This window comes from Brugia malayi (assembly GCF_000002995.4).
Source record: "Brugia malayi strain FR3 genome assembly, contig: Bm_v4_Chr4_scaffold_001, whole genome shotgun sequence".
In the NCBI taxonomy this organism is placed as follows: Eukaryota; Metazoa; Nematoda; class Chromadorea; order Rhabditida; family Onchocercidae; genus Brugia; species Brugia malayi.
Window position 1 is genome coordinate 422,446 of NW_025062478.1, and position 22,219 is coordinate 444,664.

Genomic DNA, 22,219 nt, shown 5'->3' on the forward strand with positions numbered 1-22,219 from the left:
AGTAATATGAAAAAAAATAAAAACATTAAATTACATTATTTAAATGAAAATAAATAAAATACACAATTTTTAATAAAAATTAGCAGCCCAAAAGGCTAAAAAAACAAAAAAAAAGCAAGAAAAAACAACTGATTTCAAAGTAATCTGATTTATCTTTTGTGTTGGCAAAAAAATGCCTTTTACAATCTTTTTATTGCTCTATCACTAGGACGGTAAATGACATACAGAAACATAAAGGAATTACAAACTTTTCCATATTTTGAAATCAGTTGTTCTTATGTTAAATCAAAGAACAAATCTTTTTTTTTTTTCATTTTTTCTATTTTTAATTTTTTTTATTCTTTTGATTTTTTTTTTTGGTTTTTTTGATTTTTTTGTTTTTTAGTTTTTTTTTTTTATTTCTTAGTTTTTTCTTTTATTTTTTAGTTTTTTTTTTGTTTTTTGTTTTTTTTTATTTTTTAGTTTTTTTTTATTTTTTAGTTTTTCATTTTTTTTTTTAATTTTTTGGATGTTACTAACCAGCTTTCATTGGAAGAGGATGGAGATTCGCAGCAGGCAGCGACAGGTGGCCGCATGAGGAAGACCAGGCAATAATATTAGCCTGAAAAAAACCACTGATTAGAAAAATTACGAGACCCACTTTAATATTTTGTTTTCTATGGTCATTCAATTTTTTTTTTTAACTTTTAAATTTCACTTCTTCAATGCTAATTAATTTCTTACCTGGGATGAAGAGGTGATGTGCATCCTCTTCTCTTCCTACCAGATCAAGTCTGCGCCGCTTCACCTGTCGTTCGCTTATTACGGCCGCGCATGCCCTCGGGCACCAATCGCAGCAAGAGGTAATGCCCACAACGGGCACAAAAGCCTGGAATATGTATAATTAATCAGTCTACTGGCTTTTAAATGAATCAAATGCAGCGATATCTTTAAAAACTAATTGGAAATTCATTTCGCAATACTTACCATCTTGCTTGTGTGTTCTCGACGCGTGAATGCGCCACCCTTTCAACGTTTCAAACTGCCTGCAGCAGAAGCCACACACTGAAAACAGAAATAGTAAGAAAATATTGTTGCACAAATTGTTCTTCGAGTATCGATATAGAATTTTGTAATCGTTTTGGTGCATTATAAGGGATGAAATTTTCGATGAAATTATATGATTTTATCAGTACGAAGTCAAAATATGATTATATTTCTTCTACAAATTGCGGCATATAATCATTTCTTAAGTTATTAAAATTATAACTTACCGATTTTCTTGTTTCCTTCTTCTTGTGCCACCGTGTATGGCTCTGCTTGCGGCACTATCAACTCTCTTCGGAGTTGCTCCGGAAGATCTTTTAAATCAGCTGGTTCGAACTTTTCCGGAGGTGCCGCAGCCATTGCTTCTTGCATGGCAGGAACCGGGATTCTGATCGTCCTCGTTCGCCTGAAACAGTTTTATATTTATTGCAAATTATTTGGCAGGTAAGTTAATATCTAGTTAGCAAATTAATACAATTGCTGCTAAAACTTAAACTTACAGGACGAGTTCACGTACTGCCTCCACCGGTTCCTCGATCTCCATTGGTACCCCCGGTACCTCAGGCTCTTCTTCTTCTTCCTCTTCTTCTGGCAGAGGGGTCCACTCTGCTTCTGATGGCCAGTTCTCGGCCTCATCATTTTCATTTTCAGGCAGAGGAGCCCACTCTGCCTCTTCTTCGTTAAATTCCGGCTCCTGAGGTACCGGGTCCTCTTCCATTGCTGGCTGGGCACTCTGCCCTACCAGTTCCTCCAACCTCCACCCCGCCTCCGCCATCCTTTCTATGAGCGACTGTTCAAACTGAAAAAGCTATTTTTTAAAGTCACTTTTTAATTTGAGGCAGTGCAAAGTTCATCAATTCTTTCTTCATACTGTATCAATTTATAAAAAAAAAAAAATAATAATATAAAAAATAAAAGCAAAAAAGAGGAAGACAAAGTGAAAATTACCTGAACAGTCCTGCTCACGAACCTTTGCAAAATCCGGTACATCTCCGGCTCCCTTTTAAGGTATTCGAAAAGCACTTCGATTTCTTGGTCCTCCATGGGAGCCGCAATTCTATAAAATTAGCAAACTTATCAAATATTCATTAAGCACAAAAACCAGTGACGTAACTATTATTTACTTATGGTAAAAGAACACATGGTAAAAAAACACTGATTTACATATTTTAATTTACCTGCACATAATTCCATTTATGCTAATCACTAAATACCCCATACTTTCCCTGATAATTCTGACATAACCAAAAGGACAGGAAAATAATCACGAAAATAAACATTCATAATAATAGTATTTCTCTGCAATCTTTCGCGCTCAAGAGTCTTTATTCTTTCGCGCTCATGGAGATTTTTTTTTCATCTAATATATGGAGACTGTTCCATCCTTTTTTTTTCTTCGAATATTCCTTTGGTCTCTACTACATCTCAATCTAACATCTTTGTACTACGTGTATTATCGTTCTTCTACATAAACTTTTTTTTTTTCTTCTCTCAATTATTTCTATTAATTAATGCATATTTTTATTGATTTCCTTAGGAATAAATAATCAAGTAAAGGTTACGTACAAATTACCACTTCTGATTTTTACACAGTTTAATAAGATTTTTTTCAGCAATTCTTTCTTTCATGTTCTATTTCGTACCGTCGTCTAAATTTTTATGTTATTATGGCATTCACCAGATACTGTATTGACCAAAAACAGTGCAGTTATGGGATATGTTTACAAAAAGTCTTTTTGATTTACTGCCTAAACTTTGAAAAAAAAAAACTTTTTTGAACTATCCACGATGACTTAGCTCGCCCACAAATTTTCGATTATCCATTTTCATTTTTATTCCAAACATCAATTTGATCCCTCTTACTTCTTCTATTATTGAAATTTACTTGCCTGGTCTTGTAGTTTATTTTTTAAATGCTTAACTTCCTGACCTCGACATTTTTTAGAAAGTCAAAGCTAAGTAATTTATCAAGATAGCATTACCTACATATATCGTGCAGTCTTTTCAGTTGCAAGACAAACTCTTAATGGAAAATATCTTTTGCAAGAGTACTTTCTTAACACTTTCGATATATATCCATTGTTTTACTCGTTGCTTCATATAATTATGTATTTTTTTTTACTATGCATTTTGAATTAAAGACTAACGATTTCATAACCTTTATCATAACCACTTCTTATTTTCTCAATTTTTACCTTTAAAAATTTAATTTGATTGATTTTTTTTCCTTTTGTTTCAATATTTCTGCAATTTTTAGCATATAATTCATTCCTTTAAGAATTACTTACTACTTCTTATTATTATGATAGAATGATTTGAATTTTTAGAATTAAACAGGAATAAAATGTAAATTTAAAATAACTTTCATTATAGTTTCATTACATATATAAAATTAAATATCTTGAACAAATAATTGTTGTCAACAATGTTTTATTTTTTTTTTTAGTAATTTTTCTGCTAAACCAATTTTTTCTACTCTTTCAATTCTTATTTAATTTCGTTTTAATTTTGTACAAATTTGTTTTAAATTATAGCAAGAAATCTTTATCTATTCTTATTCTTTGTCTAATAATTAGATAAAAGTATTGATTACATCAATCGAAATCTTATAATTACTGTTATCAGTAATCTAAGTGCATCGATTTGGTCATACACATACACACACACACACACACACACACACACACACACGCACATACATACACACATACACGCGCACAATACACACATACACACATACACACACACATACACACAGACATACACACACACATACACACACACACACACACACAGACTAACCAATCTATATTTCATTCATAGAGACATGAAAACATTTTCGTTTGTGCATATAGAGACTATTCCATCCTTTTTTTTTTTCTAAATGACTCCCATTCTTTTCTTATATTAAATGAATGACAGAATTCATACTTAATGATTAGCATATATAGTATTGTAATTAAATATACGATGCAAATTAATTTCATTTTTCTCATTGGTTTCTGGCGTTGCTCAGTTTATATTGGATAAGTTTATATTTCTTTGTCAGTAAGCTTCTTGAGATAATGTATTTCAGTGTCAAAATGACTTCTTCAGATAAGTTTTATCAATGTTATCGTTTTGTGCAACGACCATAGTTCAATCATAGATGTATTCTGCAGTATGATATTGTAAAAGAAAATGCAAATTACCATGAAATTTATCAAATATTTTTGGATAAAAAAAAGAAGTAAACATTTAGGAGTAATAAAACTTAGAAGAACAATCCATTGATAATATCCACGTGGTCTAGGCAAGTCGAAAAATCGATGTGCTAAACTCTCGAAACAACTGCTATTATTATTTCACTTTCTTTTTTCAGATTGGAAATGTTGTATGAGATCAAAAGCGCGGGAGGAAAAATTCAAATACGTCGGTTATAAACAATTACTATGTCCAATAATGCGGGCAGGTATCTGAATCTTCATAGTGATGGGACGAATCTTACTCCTCCATTAGGTTTGCCATTTTATTGTCAGACAAATGCAATGCTAAATTAGTTGTTGTTTTTAAAATCTTTTCATGCTGTGTGTCCCATACTTCTTGTTGACATAATAAGTCTCAGTTATCTGTTACATTCAATCATTTAATTCCTCAAACAATACGATAATACCTTTTCTTCGATCATCTTCCCTGATTATTTCTTCAATAATCTGTAGAATTCTAAAAAATATTGAAGAAATTATCTGCAAAGAATATTGTGATTTGTTTCCCTGAGCTCGAATTTTTGCTCTTAATTCGGATATGTCAAAAATTATTTGATTTTTATTAATATATAATGCTTCCATAAGTCGTTAACTACAATGAATATTTAATATTGAATATTGAAAATTTTTTAATATTGAAATTTAATATTGAAAATTCGCAACGCTTGAATTTGAGACGACCTAAACTGTTCATTTCAACCAAGCAGAATTATTTTATTAGCTGGACCGAAACTGAGGATGGCTGCATTTTCCATGATTCTTTTGATGGTGATATCAGAGCGATAGCGAATGATTTACGCCAGATTGATGGGTTGCGTGATTTTATAATAAATCCGGGATTATCCATGTTAGTTTCCTTTACTACGAAACATTAGAAAATCAGGTTTTAAATAACTTAATTCCCATTTTTCACTTCTGATTTTTGTTTGTTCCATTTGGTAAATTTTTCGATTTTTTGTTAATTTTATCGATATGTATTATATTTCAGTTGTGACAATATTAAGCTGAACGTTTTTAACGTTCATCATCAGCCGACTTTTATACTGACTACAGGGTAAGACCGTACACCAGTGATGATTCTGTCTAATTTTATAAAGATCATTAAATAATCTTTGAATATTTTGAAATTTGTTATTTTTTAAATAAATAAACATGCTTCGCAATAAGTATTTTTTTTTCAGCATTTTTATTCCCGTTTTTAATCTAATAATAATATGGAATTAGAAATAAAATTTGCGATAAAGAAGGTTATATGCATTGCATTGCTTGAAGTCACCAATCCTGTTTTCGAAAATATTGTTTTTTACAAGTCACTACCGTACTTCCACTGTTCTTCAAAATCAGAGGATTCTCTCTAACATTTCTCCTATACCGTTATTATTAAGAACTAAGGAAACTGCAATTAAGAAAATTAGACAGTGAAATTAAATCTCTATGAAGTATTAATTACAATGTTCAATCATCCGCTACTAAATATGTTATACTGCACATTAAATAAGTGGTACTGCACATCAAGGTATATATTAAATTATATAAAAAAGATATATATTAAATTAAATTACTATTATTTAAAAGTTTATTATTTAAATTAAGTAACAGAAGAACTACAAGTAATTAATTCAACAGAACAGAGAAACTACAAGCAATTAATTCAACAGCAAAGATTTGCCACAAACAACAGCTCAAGAAAAGCTTGAAGAGGAAGGAAGATATTGGAAAAGGCTCTGTATATTCGTTGGAGTAGACTGCTTTTTCAATTTTATATCTTCAAATGAAGTCCGTCAAATGGTATCAGGATTCTACGTAATCCATACAAATGCTGATCCTATAATAACTGGGAAGGAATATAAAAATAGGTTTCACAATTATGACGAAGACCAAATTAAATTGGGGATAGTTGTTGTTGAAACCAAATCGATGCATGTAAGCAATGTCACCATGATTCCAAAAATGGGAAAATTCTGGAAATAAGGAGTCGAGATGTTGAGATATTTCAAGCAACAGTTGAGATATTTCAAAGGAACAATCGCTATGCAAAGTGGAAGATATCAAGTATTTTAGTCCTGGAAAAGTTCAAAGATTTGCCTAAATGATAATTAGGGTTTTTTGTCTCGAAAGATTAGAAATATTAATTGGAGGACTTTATACTAATAAATTATTTCTCAAACGTTACTAGGAAATAATTCAAGAACAAATGGAATTCAATATAATTAAAGTAGTAATCCTAGAAATGAATCAGATTGGCTTTATATATTATTAGACACATCATGCGATATTAATCCGAATAAATCGACAATAAAATTAAGAATCTCTTACGATGCTTCTGCTCACACCAAAGATATGAAAATTTTGAACGATGTTCTATATCAATCCGATCGCACTCTCAGATTTAGCAGGCGTATTGATTCATTCGACTTAGAACGATGGAAAATATAATAACAGCCGATACTGAAAAAGCGTTTTTGCAATTGGAATTATTTTCAACGCAGCTTTTCGTTAATCAGTGTTGAAGAACAGAGGAAATTTCTTTCATTCAACAAAATCATTTCTGAGTAGAAATATGCCAATGAAAGAAAATCTTTGGAGTTAATCGGACCAATCATCGAAGACAGCACAAATATGTTTTCGTCTCCAAAGAGTTCCATTCGGAATGATTATCATTCTCCTTTATACTAGCAACCAATTTTCAACTACAATCGATTAACTGCCAAATTTAAAAACCTGAAAGATGTGAGAAACACCGTGATCATTTGATGAAGATACAATAATAGCTGCTGATTATGCAATTGATATTGGTCCTGAAGCTGAGGTAAATGGAGGAAATAATTGTTGCAGAAAGGAACAATCAAATCAAATGCATGGGACCTCGAAAAGCATAACAGAGCAATATTTAAGTGGAAGAGAAAACAATCTTAATTTCAGCAAGCAAACAATTCAGTACATAAAAGTAATAAATGCATGGGAAAATAACTTAAAAAATATAGATGATAAATGCAAGGAAAAAAAAAATAACTTAAAAATATAGAAAATATAGATGTCCTATAAGGAAATCTTATTTGTGTAACTGGGATATCAGGGAGGGAGGGGAAAAACAAATGAAGTTTAGTTGTAGAAACATTATATAAATATTTAGCGCGCAAAATATATAATTCATTCTCGAAATATGGCAAATGCGATTAGAAGGCTTTGAATATATAGATAAAAAAATTATAGAAATAAACCAATTGCCAATTGATAGAACTCCGACATCGAATCCAGCAATATATGTTGGCATTTTCAATGATGTGAGGAATACTCTTAGAGTCAGCCGATTTCCAAAGGAGGAAAGGTGAGAAGCGTGTAAAGATGATGAGCATTTAAGGGTAGAAATGCATTTCGAGAAACAATGGAAGTTACTTACAAATGAAAATCAGTTTCTGACGTGCTTGATATGACAATAGATCAGGCGTGTGATTTTTTTTTGACAACCTTTCAATGCTGAATGAAAAATTGGTCATTTTTCGAGAAGTGGACTTGGATATATAGAACTATATATAGAAGGAACAACTGTCTAGAGGTAAAGCTATCCAGAGAGCTATCAAAACAGTCTACTGTTCTTGATGAAGCAATGAGGGGATTGCATTTTGAGAATGTGAATAATTTACTGAAGATAACTCCATGAGTTAGTTGATTTAGGAAATACTGTTATAGGTATCGAGCACAACTTGCACGTTATAAAAACTGCGGATTATATAATAGACATTGGTCCAGAAGGTGGAACGAAAGATGGGAAAGTAGTTGCCAGAAGAAATAATAGATATACAGGAAGTATTACTGGTAAATATCTTAAGCCATATCTGTTAAAGTTAAGTAAGATGAAGAAATAAATACCTGTGGTAGAATATATAAACCTATCCATATTATGGTGAATACTTGGCGATTGGTCTAATTTATGTTATAAATATAGTAGGAAAACTGTAATAGACTTAATATAATTTTGTTTTATAGGTATAGTAGAACTGTGTAGCTTCTTGCCAAACTCAGAGTTGCCGGCAGATGACAAACGAATTCTGGGAAGTTTGTTTTTAAGGAAATAACGAACACCATCAATTGAAAAGCCATCTAAGAGAAAAAAAAAAGTAGGAACACAAAATTGTGAGGAATATACAATTTCAGATTATATTTCTAGTCATAATAATCAGCTGAGAACTTAATCACTTTTCAGATGAGAATTGTAATCAACATACTTCCGGTATTACTTATTCAGGATAGCCAGAAAGCAATAATTATACAGACAGAAGTTATGGTTAAGAAGTGCTAAAATGCTAAAATAGCGAGTGCAGTACAGAAATTACGGGAGTGTTCGAGAAAATATACTTGATGAATATACGAGAAAATATACTTCTAAGAGCTGAAGTCGAAAGTGCGTTAACCAAATAACTAGTTAATCAGATGAAAATGATTAGGTGATAGGTGCTGATTCCAATTTTGAGGATTGTGGCATGCTGTCAGGTGTTGATTTACAATAATAAGTTAGTTAGTTGTTGGCTGGTTGAAACTACTGATTCAAATGATTCTAGCTCAGATGAAAGTAATACTGATATCAATTTAAGCGATTTAGACTCGACGAAGATAACTTTTTTTTCTTACAGAATACTCGCTTTTGATGAAACTAAGAGCACCATTAACTAAAAATGAAAGTAATCTTATTAATAAACTTTATAAGGAATTGGAATATAAAGGAAAAAGATGTAAGAGAAGAAAACAATAAAAAATTAACTAATAGTTTGTTAAAGACATATTAGGTGAATGCTTAAGGGACAAGTCTAATTTATGTTATAAGAATAAAACTGTAATAGACTTAATATTTGAGGCATTAATAGACGTTACCAATAGTAAAGATCTATGTCCTAGCAATAAAGCGCATGCAGTGAGTTTCAGTGTCAGAAATGTTATAATTAAGTGTCAGGAATTAAGTATAATTTAATGTCATTAATTTCAGTGTCTGAAATGTTATAATTAAGTGTCAGAAATGTTATAATAATTTCAGTGTCAGAAATGTTATAATAATATATGTAACTAATAGATTCATTACATTAATTATAACATTTCTGACACTGAAATTAATTTCAATTGCTAATCTAAATACTTTGTGAAAATCCCGCATTTTTTTCAGTTTCAGTAATTTAGACAAAAAATAAATTTGAATTTTGTAAAAATTTCTTTTAATTAATTATTAAATGCGAATAAAGTTTTAATTTTTGCAAAATTTTTTGTTTCATCCCTTGTTAAAGTAATAAAAGTTGGTACAAAATGAAGAATTTTCATGGCTATTTACTGCTAATTGGTAATCATGACTAATTTCCAATGTCAAAAATGAATTTCTAGTCACTTTATTTCCTCATTTTAATTTAGTCTCAAACTGTATTTATATTGATAGTATATGAAAATGTATGGCACATGGAGATGCTAATTTTCGCAATGGTCATGGTTTCGTAACGCAAATAGCAAACGTTGTTACCCATCAATACATCACAATTTTAGCAAACCAATTAAAAATCCGGGGTTTGGACGTGGTTTGCTAAATTTTTTTCCGGTTTCACTAGAATACTATGATTTGTCTTGTGTTACCGCTGAGGGCTTGGTATGAAACAACTTCATCCATATTATTTTATTTGAAACAGAATTAATAAAAATTAAAACATTTTTAATATTTAATTTATTAAAACTTTTAAAATCTGTCGAAATTTCTTAAGTAACTTTATTTGGATTTGTGACTAAAGTTAATTTTAATATTTAAAAAATATTTGAAATCAATTATAATTGTAGATTTAATTAATTTCTGCAATGAAAGTTTGCTTTAAAGTTGACATAAAATGTCAAAAAAAGTCAAGCAGATCAAGTTTAATGCAAATAAAAGTAATCAATTAAGTTCAATAAACGTTTATTTTTAAATGAATTATTTTTCCAGCATTGACAGATTTCAATTGAAACAGAATTAATAAAAATTAAAACGTTTTTAATATTTTATTTATTTTAAACTTTTAAAAACTGTCGAAATTTCTTATCAGTTAAATCTGCAATTATAATTGATTTTAATTATTCTTTAATTTCTAAAATTAATTTTAGTCACAATTCTAGATAGGGTTACTTAAGATTTATTCAAAGCAAACAAACAACTAAATAGAAACACTTACCAAATTAACATATGGAAGCAATAATAAATGGAATGTAAAGATTGGCAGAAACAATTAGCGTATATTTGTGTAATTTCTGTGCAAGCATTAAAATGCTTACATAAACACTATAATTAGCATTGTATTTAGCAGATTTCTTCATAGAAATGAATAGCGCATTTTGTTACTCTCCAAAAATAAATAAATAATTTTTTTCTTTTAAAATCCTAAATGATTATATTTAATAATAACGCGTTTTGGACGGTCTAACAGTGATCATTATTATCAATTGATCATTTGTAATTGATTTAAGTTAACATATTAAACTGAAATAATCAGCTGTGATTTCATTAATGATAATGGGTGATATTTCAGAATGCCTATAACGGAAAAGTAATGAAAAAGAGAGACAAGTAGGAAAACTATTATAAGAAGTGAAATTTTTTGGTGATATTTAGTGATCATAGCAAAGCTATACTTAATATACAAATTTTCAAATGATTCATTATGCATATTGCTTGAATCAAATACGTATAAAGCAAATAAAATTTTTTTCGCATATTGTTTAAAATGTATTTTTTGATGCATTCCAATTTTTGCATTGATTCATTTATAAATGTTTTACAAAAGCGGAAGTTTAATTAGCTGTTTAAACAATTCGTAAACTAACTATAAAATCTATTTATTGATCAGAACGATAGAATTAAAAATGCCATGCTTTCTCCAAATAAGCTTTTACTTCTGAAAACTCAAAACTAAGCATCAATGATTATTTTTTCTAATTTTGTAATAATTTTCTAATTTTCATGTAAATAATAAAACGAATGTTTGTTTTATGATTGCTGATTAGGTAAATACTTTTATGCTTAAATTATAGTGCTAATCGGTGTATGTTTGTGGTATTAAATTAACGTAAATGTATGAATTCAGTTAATCATAAGATAGAAGGTGAACAAAATTTTTATGATTAAGACGAGACGAGCAGAAATGTAATTATTGATCAGATTTTATAAAATTCAGTCAATTTATCAATTATTATATAAGGAAAGAAAAAATTATATAAACAGAAACCAGTTGTGTACACTAAAAATTTGGAATCATTAAAAGTGAAAATGTCGCGTCAATGTGCGCATAGCATTTTTTTTTTTGTTGATTTCCATTTTCTTGGACAGAGAGTTTTGTTCCTTCAGCAACAAAATTAAAAGATAAGAAGGTGGAGGAACAGGAAGAAGAAATGGTATGCGATTGTTAGTGGGATAATTGGAAGAAGAGTGAAGTAAAATGTGGGTGACATTTGGTTGTCGTCCGAAGTTTATTTTTCTCGTTCTCAAACTTTTAGTTAAACATCTTCAATCAATCTTTTTTTTTTCTTAAAAATTTATTTTGCTTACTCTTTAATTTAGAGAATTTCAATGAATTCAAACCTATTTTAGATGGTTAATTAAATAGAGCGAATGAACTTTTCATCTTAAAACAGAGAAATAGATGGGCGGTATAATAGGAGGGTCAAATATCGATAGCTGTCTTTTTGACCTATGGGTTATAACTTTAGTTCGTACAATTGTAATGTTCAAAATCCGCTCTTGCAGTATCTCCGGAAGAAGGTTGAGTGATCATAAAATTGCAAATGGTTAAGGATAACTGTCGCCCGAATATCCGTCCTTCGTCTCTTTTTTCTTTTCATCACTTCCTTTCATCTTCCAAATGTTTTTTCTTTTTTTTTTTTTTACTTCTTATTGCTCTTTTTATATGTTTTACAAAGGTAACATTAAGCTGAAAAAAACTTAATATATTATGGTATTAAGTATAATTAGATCACAATAATGAAAATAATAATTCGTATTATTTATTTAAATTGCAATTTCTTCAAAATGCTTTTTATAATTTATTGTATTTTACAGTGCTGAAAAAAATACTTAAAATTTGTTAACAATAATAGATGATTATAATTTGAAATAAGTGATAAAATATTGAAAGAAGATTGAATATGCTGGATGCATTCCTATTCAAAAAATAATACTATTTAAGCTTTTTGAAATTAAGCAATTCATTTTAGATTTTATTCAAAGATTTATAGCATAGGTTTTATATCAATTAATGTATTAAAATGGCTATATTTTTTGATAGTATTATATTGCTTCAGTTTATTAATTTAATTTACTTAATATAAGTTATGTAAGATGTCTAAAAATGGTGAGAAGAAAGCACAAATGTGCATTAGAATTGATCATATACTTGAAAATGTAATTTCAACTTGTTAAAGTTGTAATTTGAACTAATAAATTGTTAACTGATGACTAAGTACTGAAAAAATCCAGCAATCATCCGTTTTGGAAATGGCAACAATCAATTGTTGATTTACCATTTTTTTACAATCACACAGATGATTGAATAATGCAGTGTATATATTATAATTGAGTATAAAATAAAAAGTTAGGTCAAGGTTGAAGGATAGAAAAATAAGAGAAAAAAAAAAAATTGGTAAAAAATCGAAAAGAAAAGCAAAATGAGCAAATATTTTTTCTTTTGAGAGATAAAAAGATATGTGAAAAGTAGTAGAAATGATGGAGTAAAATGGAATAAGCGAGACAAATAGTAAGGAAATAATTTTTTATTCAACGGAAGAAATGATCGAAAAGGTTGGTTGAGTGAAATAAACATAATAACCTTGACAATTGAGTCAAAATAGTAGTACCTCATTCAGTGATGGTGACAAATGACAGTCATTTTAGGCTTCTTTTCATCGTAGTATAATGGTTATGTTCTGATTTCTTCCTAACTTTTAATTGATTTGATAAGAAATCATTCAGAATATCATCTAATTGAGAAAACATGGTTTAATATGTAAAAATTAATTGTAAGGATGAAATTTTACTTTTTAATTTAACTTTTTGATCTGTAATAAACTGATATCTTTTAAATTTAAATTATTTTATTATATTTCGTTCCTAAAGAAATTAAAAGATAATTTCAGCTGTTTTGACTTTGACATATTTCTTCCTGTTCTATATTTTTATCCTAATTTCGAACTAATCTTAACCAAACTGAATTGAATTTAAGCTCCTCGTTTTACAATAATTCTCAGACTATGACCTACTTTCAGTGAAAAATAATTTGACTTTTTCATCTATAATAAACTATCAAATATTCAAATGTTAAATTTTAAAATTCAGTGTTAAATCTTAAATTTTCTGCGAAAATCAATATTCACTAGCAAATGAATTATTTAGAAGAAAGTATGAAAAAAAAATTTTTTTTTAATTGTAAAGCAATGTAAAATTCAAATGTGAAAAAGGACAAAAAATAATTTAACAAAAATATATTCAGACATAAGCAATAAAATAAATGAATAATTGGAAACTTTCAATTATCTCATAAAATATATAAATATCTAATATCTATCGGTTGGCTTTTTCAATTTGTTTTTTTTTCTCATGCATATATTACTTTTTTCTTTCCCTTTTTTAAATTTTATTGTAATTTTTAATACAGTTTCTGTGGAAAATAATTCTTTTTCAAAATTTTTTTTTTTTTAAAAACGAATCATTCTGTTTTTTTTTTTTTTTATTCTTTTGTTTTCTGCACATAATTGTCACAACATATTTTTTAATAAAATTAAATTAATCAGTTGTTTCTGTACCTACATTGCTTTTTTTCGAACATTTACGTAATTTAAATTCAAATTTGATGTTTTTTTTTCTCAGATGCGTAGAAAATTTGTAAATTTATTGGTCTTCCGGAAATTTTTATGTTTGATTTTAAAAACATTTTCAAAGCCTAAAACAGTATGACATTATATTTTCAAATCGTTTATCAACTTAATTTGAATTTCCTATGTCCTTTATTCCCTTTTTGTAAATTAAAATGAAATCTCGCTTTGTGCTTTAACAAAGAGAGAGAGAGAGAGAGAAAGAGAAACCGATTTGTCCAGGAAAATGTTCCAGAAATTTCTGCTACAATGACACTACTAAGTGTTGACCATTTATGATAAAAGAGTTTCTAAATAATCTAGGGCTAATATTAGCTAATGCATAGAACTGATTTGACTCCTTGAAGATTTCAATCCGGAATTTTTTCCGGAAAAGTGGTTCGTTCAAATCGATGTTTCTCATCAATCCAAAACAGTACTGGTAGTACAAAACTGGAGATTGAAATAGTTGGTTGTAGAAATGTTATTCTAATGGATTGAATAAACTTTTTGTTTATTTAATTATAAAATTTTATTAGATTTTTTTGTTCCATTCTTTATTATTGAAATGCTTTTTATTTTAATTTCTTATTCTATCAGTTTCAAAATTTTATTTGCATTTTCGAAATAATTCGCAATAATAGCTATTTGATCATTTTTCAGAAATGTACAAAGAAAAAAAAAAAAAAAAAACTCTAACAAACATAAGAATAAATTTTTTTTCCTTCTCTCACGTAAATTCATAAAGTTTTTTTATTGGTGGAAAATGAATTGAGATTGAGAAATTAAAATAATAATTAAATATTATGAACTTAAAATAGCACTATGTCCTCTTTCATTGCTTTCTAACAACTATTTCTTACTGAAAGTGACAAAAGTTTTTATCTTATTATTAAAATCATATTCAATATTAATTTGAATGTTTCAGTGTCAGTTTTTGAAATAAATTATCTTTTTAAATTCTTAAATTATTTGAGCAAAATTTACATGCAGGTTAAGTAAATGAAATATAAGATATATTGTTTTAAAATGATTCTAAGTTTCATGTCCCTTAAAAATCTTCACTAATTTTTTAAATATTAAAATTTTTCTTGAATTTTACTAATTTAGATATAAATGAAGAAATTTGTTTTTTTTTTTTTTTTTGAAATCTTAATGGAATTCTAAAACTGTCGCAGTGAATGATTGCAGAATTTTCATCACAATAATCAAATTTGCATAACTAAAAGAAGATAAATCTCAAGTATGTAATTAATTATTAAAAATTTTGATTGTAAGAAATTTGCTTGAGTTAATAAATGAGGAAAATTTTTTTTTTAATTTTAATACAACAAAACTCTTAGTAACTGTTTCAATTCCTAATTTCAATATGATTCTTGACCGTCAATTCATTTTTTTAAATTAAAATGACTAACAAATTATTGAGAGTCAATAATTCTGAAATCATAAAATGCATTCAGTAGTTTTTTTTCTTTTTTCATTAAAAAATTAGGTTTATTATATAAATTTATATGTATATATGTTTAAAATTAGGTTTTTTTTATTATATATATATAAAAATACTACTATAAGTAAATATATATATAAACTTTTATAATTTCAAGATTTTTTGTTGGAAATAAATAGTGATTAATCTATTACCACTAATTTTTCCAAAATAGCACACCTAAGAGAGAGATTCACTATGGAAATTTGAAAATGTAAAATTATTTCATTGCTTGAAGTAATTTAGACTGATTGCTTTAATGATCCATAATTAATTAATTAATTAGCAGAAATCTGCTATTTATCCGTCTCATTTCAATTCAGTAATATTCAGTCGTCTCATTGATTTAAATAAATTTAAATAAATTGAATTACTATCTGAGCGGTGATGCTGCATTGATTATTTCTAAAAATTAACTTTCACTTGAAGAAATGTCACAATTCTATTGATTGAGAAAATAATTGAAGCAAATCGTTATAAAAGCATAAAACTTAATCTAACAATTTTTAAAACTAAAATTGTCAATTTAATTAATTATTGAATTTATTAGAAGCATCTAGAAGACTAATCATACATTATTTCTAAAATTTATTTCCATATTGAAAACAATAAGTAAAGTTTTTTTTAAAAGAAAAAATTCTTTTGCAAAAAACTACTTTTCTCAATTAACACAGTGTTATGCAGTAATTTTAAAAACTTAAATTTTTTAACTTTTAAACTGTTACAATCACTATGACACGTCATTTGATTCATTCATTTTTGTACCGTTTAAAATTTCTAAACTTGAAGTATTCATTGATTAGCAAAAAAAAAAAAAAAGAAAAGTAATTGGAAATGAATGAAGTAAGGAATAATATATCACATAACATTTGGCAAACAATTGGTGCATATAAATTTAGAAGGTCAAATTTACAAGAAAAAGTTTTTATGAAGAGATGGCATCTCTAAGTTCTATTATAATAAATATTTGACCTTAACCAGAAATGAGTGATACATTTTATATCTCTCTTCATTTCATTCTATACAACTCTTCAATAACATTCCGACTTGTCAATGTTTCACTAAAATTATCGTCCATCGTTGATCGAAAATAGAAATGTGTTATCATTTCATTAATTTACACTTTTTTGTTTTTCATTTTCCATTTAAAAAATTTATTGGCGAAATTTATAAATTTTATTAAATACTTTATTCAAATTTAATACGATATCCTTTGATGATTCACTTTTTTTTTTTTTTGTTTAATTTCATTTGCATGAAAATATTTCATTACTAATTTAATATTATTTAATCGTATTTATTGGAATAAATTTCATTTTATTTCGATAGATTAAATGAAATCATTGCAAATCAATGAAATGACTTTATATTGATTTCACATTTTAAATTATAATTTCTTTCTGCCAACTAACTAAGTTTACAATCTGTTTAAAAAGCAAAATTTCTGTGCATTCCAAATTTTCATATAAACCTAACAAATTTAATTAAATTTCTCTTTTTCCCAAGTTATCTTCTTGAGATATAAACCGTAAATTAATCAAAATTTCTCTTTTTGTAATTATTAAGATTTAATTAAAAATACTTTACATAGATATAGTGTATATTATTAATTTTAAAAAATACAAATTTAATAAATATAAATTTTCTTCTTGCTATCTTCCTCTTCCCGTGCAAAAAAAAAAAGAAAATTAATTGTAGAAGAATGAAAAAGATTAAACGATTAGTTGAGTATTTAATTACTTCCATAAGTTTTGAAGCAAATTTAAATTACAAATTTAATTATTATTACCTTCTTTTTAACAATCTTATTTATCTATGAATAAAAAATTAGCATATTTTTGTAATCATTGCTCTAAATTAATATTTATTTTAACACATTTAAACATTTCGATATTTTATTTTGTTAGTTTCATTTCCATAACAGAAAAATATGTATAAAAATAGAATGAAATTCATTAAAAAAAAATTTTTGTTTTTGTCTTGTTGTTACTGAAAGTAATTTAGAATGGAATAATTTGAATGATGCAAAATTTTGATAATTAATTTTTTTGCAGATGTAATTTTTATTAGATAATTAATTTTGAATTAGTCGATTAAAAACATCGATAACTATTTTCTGATGCTAATGCTTTTGTAACAAAAGTAATGGACCTATGCAGTACGCTTCTCCCATCTATCTTAAAAGGTTTTCATTTTCTCATTTATTTTATCACTAGTTAATTTTTATTATTTAGTTTATTTATTCAAATATCGTTCACAATCCTAAATTTAATCTATATGTTAATTTAAAATTTTACTAAATACAAATGATTGAAATGAAGATTAATTGATTTTCATGTTCATATAAAGCAATCGTATATTTATTTCATTCAACAATTTGCAAACGTAAATTCTTCATAATGACGTTTATCCGTGACGTTGATACGTTATATACGTGCAGATCACCGTATCGTCTTTATCGACCGTATCAGTTTGAAATTCAACGAACAACAATTCCTAACAATTCAGCAGTGCTTCATCGTACACCAAATCTTGATATCTTATCAGAAATTAATCGACGATCTAGACGACTCGAACGTATTGTTTCTTATCAAAAAATTTTAACAGTTACTCAGGTATTTTCGTTTTTTGTTTTGAATTTTTGATAAAAAATTGAATGTAATAAGTTTTACTTTTCGAAAACATTTGTAATAATTTAAGATTTATATGAGTTAATATGAAAAATTGAAAAAAAAAAGTCATAAATTATTTTTTTTTCATAATATATTTGGATTTAACTTTTACTTAAGAAATATTTTCAATATTTTCAATTATTTCGTTTTAAAAATTAGTGATAACTACTTACCTGTCAATTTGAATTTGCCATAACATGTTGAAAATTAAATTTGAATTTATTATAAATTTTTTTTACTATTTTTTTTTTTTGTTAATTTTTGCTATAAGAAAAGTAAAAACAGAAAATTCAAGTTTTTTTTTTTTTTTTTGATAGTAATTTTTCCTAAAATAAAAGAACAAAAAACTTTATAATTTAAAGCATAAAAAGCAACTAAATTATTAATTATTTGTGTTAATTTATAAATATCAAATACAGCATATATACGAAGGGTTAAATTTTATATGTTATTTTTCAATTAAAATAAATTACAAGAAATAATTTTCGTTTTTATTTCACATTTTAAAAAAAAAAAAACAAAAAAAAGGAACGATTCTTTTAGATGTTACTTTCACTACTTTTGATTATAATGGAAATGACAAAAATTTTGTTAATATGGGAGCATTTCAATAATTGGGAACAAAAATTTGTCCTCGTAAGTTTAATCATTCCTTTCATTTAAATAGCATTTAAATACTAATAAAATATACTAATTTCTTTTTTTAATCTTTTTTTTTTTTTTGAAAGTTAAAGTATTTGCAATTGAAAATTATGTTCATTTTGCTGAAAAGTTAGCGACAGAAAATTTTAGAAAATAATCGAAATAATAGAAAGAATTCAGAATGATAATTATTGATAATTTCAGATATGCGAAATGTTTCAACCAATACTTTTTGCTACTATTGCATTTATAACATTTTACAGCGTTTTGCGACCAACAAAAAGTATCACACAAATCGCTATCGCATCACTTGTCGCAACATTAATACCATTATTTCTGTTTCCCACTCAATCGCCATTTGTGCTCAGTAAGTTAAATTTTTCAATTTCAATTTTTAGTTTTTTTAATGATAAATTTTATTATCAATGAAATGCTCGTTTAAATGACAAATTGGATTATTATTATCAATGCAACTCAATTTATATAACTAAGAAAAAAAAAATCTGCAGAAATCATTTATAATCCATAAATTATTATTGTAAATTCTAATTTCTATTTTTAGTGATAATCAGAATTTTAGCGTTAATTTAAATTCAGTGAAACATTTTTTCTATTTTGTTCTTACTAAATTTGAAAATTTTCTTTCACTCTTTTTTTTTTTTGATTTGATTTAAAACAAAAGTAGACAAATTCTTTCAGCAAGATTATTTTCTTTTAAAATAAGTTTTATCTCTTAAAATTCACGACTGCTTTTTAATCGAGTTTGAAGTTTAAATTTTATTAAGTTTTATAAGAATATACATGTGCATATATACTAACTACCGAAAAATGTGAAAGGAAAAAACGAAAAGGTCATTCAAATGGAAGACACTTAGAGAATGTTGAAAATTTAAAAAAAAAAAAGAAAAGAAAAAAGAACAATCGATAACATCTGTAATAATGATAATTTAAGTTTATTATTTGATTAAATATTTCCTGTAAATAATTAAAACATTTTTCTTTCTTTTTTGTGAGAGCGAACGCTTTTATCGTTTATCAAAAACAGTCTAATATTTTCTTTAATTTAAAAATTTAAATTATATTTTAAAAGATTTCGTATTTGATTTCTTGCACAATGATAAAATAAGAACTGAATTTTTTTTATCAGTAAAAAGAAAAAAGAAAAATAAAAGACAAAAGGCGTTTTTTTTTTTGGAAATACAAATTTCAATCAAATTTAAATCAAAGCAATGTTAAATTTTTTGAAAAAATCTATTTATTTGCAATATTAAAAGTTAAATATTTTTTAAGTTAAAATTGTTGTAAATAACTTAACTTTTAGGACTAAATGAAAGCAAAAAAAAAATGAAAAAGACAAAATCAATCAATCATAATCATATTGCAACCATCAAACATTCTGTTCCACTTTTTTATTTTTTTATTTTTTTTTTTAAATCTCATCTTTCAAAAATTTGAAACTTTCTTTGAGTAATTTGATTTTGACGATAATTTCCACATCCGACATAAATGCGAGAAAGTTTTGAGGATAACATTTGACATAGCATTTCAACATTTTTTCAAGATGACAAAAAAATGGATAAATTTTCAGCTGTCAAAAAATAATCGCAATGAATTATGCAATAAATATATTAAACTTAATTAATATTTCATTTCGAATACAATTAAATAATTTCTTATTATTATTTAGTTCCATTCTAAAAATGTATGAGGAAATTTTACATTTACGCTATATGCTATGAATTTTTTTTTTTCTTTTACTTAAAAGATAAAAAGTGAAAATTTATCAAATCATATCAAAAAAAAAAAAAAAAAAAAACTTTAATATCAATGAATGGAATTTTTTTTTTATTGCAAAAATTGAAGAATAAATAATAGTTTCATTAGAATTTATTGCTACAGATGGAATTGAAGCAATGCGCTTGAATCGATTGATCGATCATCGATCGACAATATTAGCCGATGAAATGCAATCTGAAATTTCATCAATGTCAGATGGTTTGGGTAATTTCGAACGATTGCAACAATTAGCGCAATTACCAATTATTACACTTTCGAAAAATGTTAGAGCACAGGTACCACATTTACTTAAAAATTACTTTTTTAATTTTTTAATCAAAATTGTAAATTGTTTTGGAATTTATATGAATTATTAAATGTGTTTAACAAAACGATGTATAGTTTGATAGAATTTGTATCGTAAAAAAGAGAAGTAAAAAATATTTTAGAAATTATGAAAATTAAATTATTTTAAAATGAAATTACATCAAAAAATTTTTGAACATCGAACTTTAAGCGATAATATTGTTTAGTCTAATGATATGATTATTGCTTAATTTGACAATGTTTACTAAAAGTAGAAAAAAATAATTAGTAGTTTGTTATTTGTTTTGTCAAAAAAAGAAAAAAAATAGAAATGATATTTAAATTATAAAATTTAGGCAATAATTTATAATACCACCTAAAAATTCTAATAATAGTTGTAAAGAAAAAAAAAATAATTCACCATAAATGCTAGTAAAATTTAATAGCAATCAAATGCAATGAAAATAAAATTATATTTTATAAGAAACGAATTAATTAAATTTTAAAAAGAAACTATCCCATAAGATATGAAAATATTCAAAAATAAGTTAATTCAGAGTATTTTAGATTTGGAATAATTTCAAACAAATATTTAAATATTTTCAAAATTAATATAGCAATGACAAAAAAATAAAACATTATAATTTTTATATTTAAATATATTTTTAACTTAACAGCAAAATCTTCAGGATTGGAAGTCAATTCCGACTTTTTCTTCAGCTATACCTTCTCCTTTATCATCATCATCACTGTCATCCTTATCATCCTTATCATCATTATCATCATTATCAGCAACAACAACAGCAACAACATCATTCTATTCAATTCAACAACTGCTCAGTTTGCAATATTTACTTATCGCTTATGCGTTCATTTCATTTGCTTATTCCATTCTGCTAGTTTTGATGTTAATTTCATATGTTCAACTTATTCAGCTACAGTAATCCGAATAACCTTTCTGCACATTTGATATTTTTATTGATTGATTAGAGTTAAAGGTTATCATTATATGATAAATATGATTGATTGATTAGAGTTAAAGATTATCATTATATGATAAATATGATTGCATTCATTTATATCATTATATGATAAATATGATTGCATTCATTTATAATACTTTAAAATTCACATAAGAGCATGTGAAATGTTTATGATTTATTTGAATTTTAACAAAAAACTTATTATGTGATATGTAAATTTATTGTTTTATTTTTAATTTG

At 26.2% G+C, this 22,219-nt stretch overlaps 4 protein-coding genes across 4 annotated transcripts; 3 read left to right on the top strand and 1 right to left on the bottom strand.

Moving 5' to 3' along the window:
* Positions 1-767: 767 nt before the first annotated feature.
* Positions 768-2,245, bottom strand: Bm17700 (Uncharacterized protein; the record flags this gene model as incomplete). The annotated part of the gene is made up of 6 exons (XM_001892256.2): positions 768-868; positions 967-1,044; positions 1,254-1,432; positions 1,527-1,825; positions 1,975-2,083; positions 2,205-2,245. 6 exons carry the CDS (start codon positions 2,243-2,245, stop codon positions 768-770), a joined length of 807 nt encoding a protein of 268 aa, XP_001892291.2.
* Positions 2,246-4,457: 2,212 nt separating this feature from the next.
* On the top strand, positions 4,458-5,329 carry Bm10124 (ShTK domain containing protein; the record flags this gene model as incomplete). Its single annotated transcript, XM_043081177.1, has 3 exons — positions 4,458-4,524; positions 4,857-5,118; positions 5,260-5,329. The coding sequence occupies 3 exons, from the start codon at positions 4,458-4,460 to the stop codon at positions 5,327-5,329; spliced, it is 399 nt and encodes a 132-aa protein (XP_042937111.1).
* Positions 5,330-17,753: 12,424 nt separating this feature from the next.
* Bm8474 (Uncharacterized protein) lies at positions 17,754-19,239 on the top strand (the record flags this gene model as incomplete). The annotated part of the gene is made up of 3 exons (XM_043081178.1): positions 17,754-17,785; positions 18,041-18,177; positions 19,178-19,239. The coding sequence occupies 3 exons, from the start codon at positions 17,754-17,756 to the stop codon at positions 19,237-19,239; spliced, it is 231 nt and encodes a 76-aa protein (XP_042937112.1).
* Positions 19,240-20,827: 1,588 nt separating this feature from the next.
* On the top strand, positions 20,828-21,940 carry Bm18149 (Uncharacterized protein; the record flags this gene model as incomplete). Its single annotated transcript, XM_043081179.1, has 2 exons — positions 20,828-20,986; positions 21,686-21,940. The coding sequence occupies 2 exons, from the start codon at positions 20,828-20,830 to the stop codon at positions 21,938-21,940; spliced, it is 414 nt and encodes a 137-aa protein (XP_042937113.1).
* Positions 21,941-22,219: the final 279 nt, after the last annotated feature.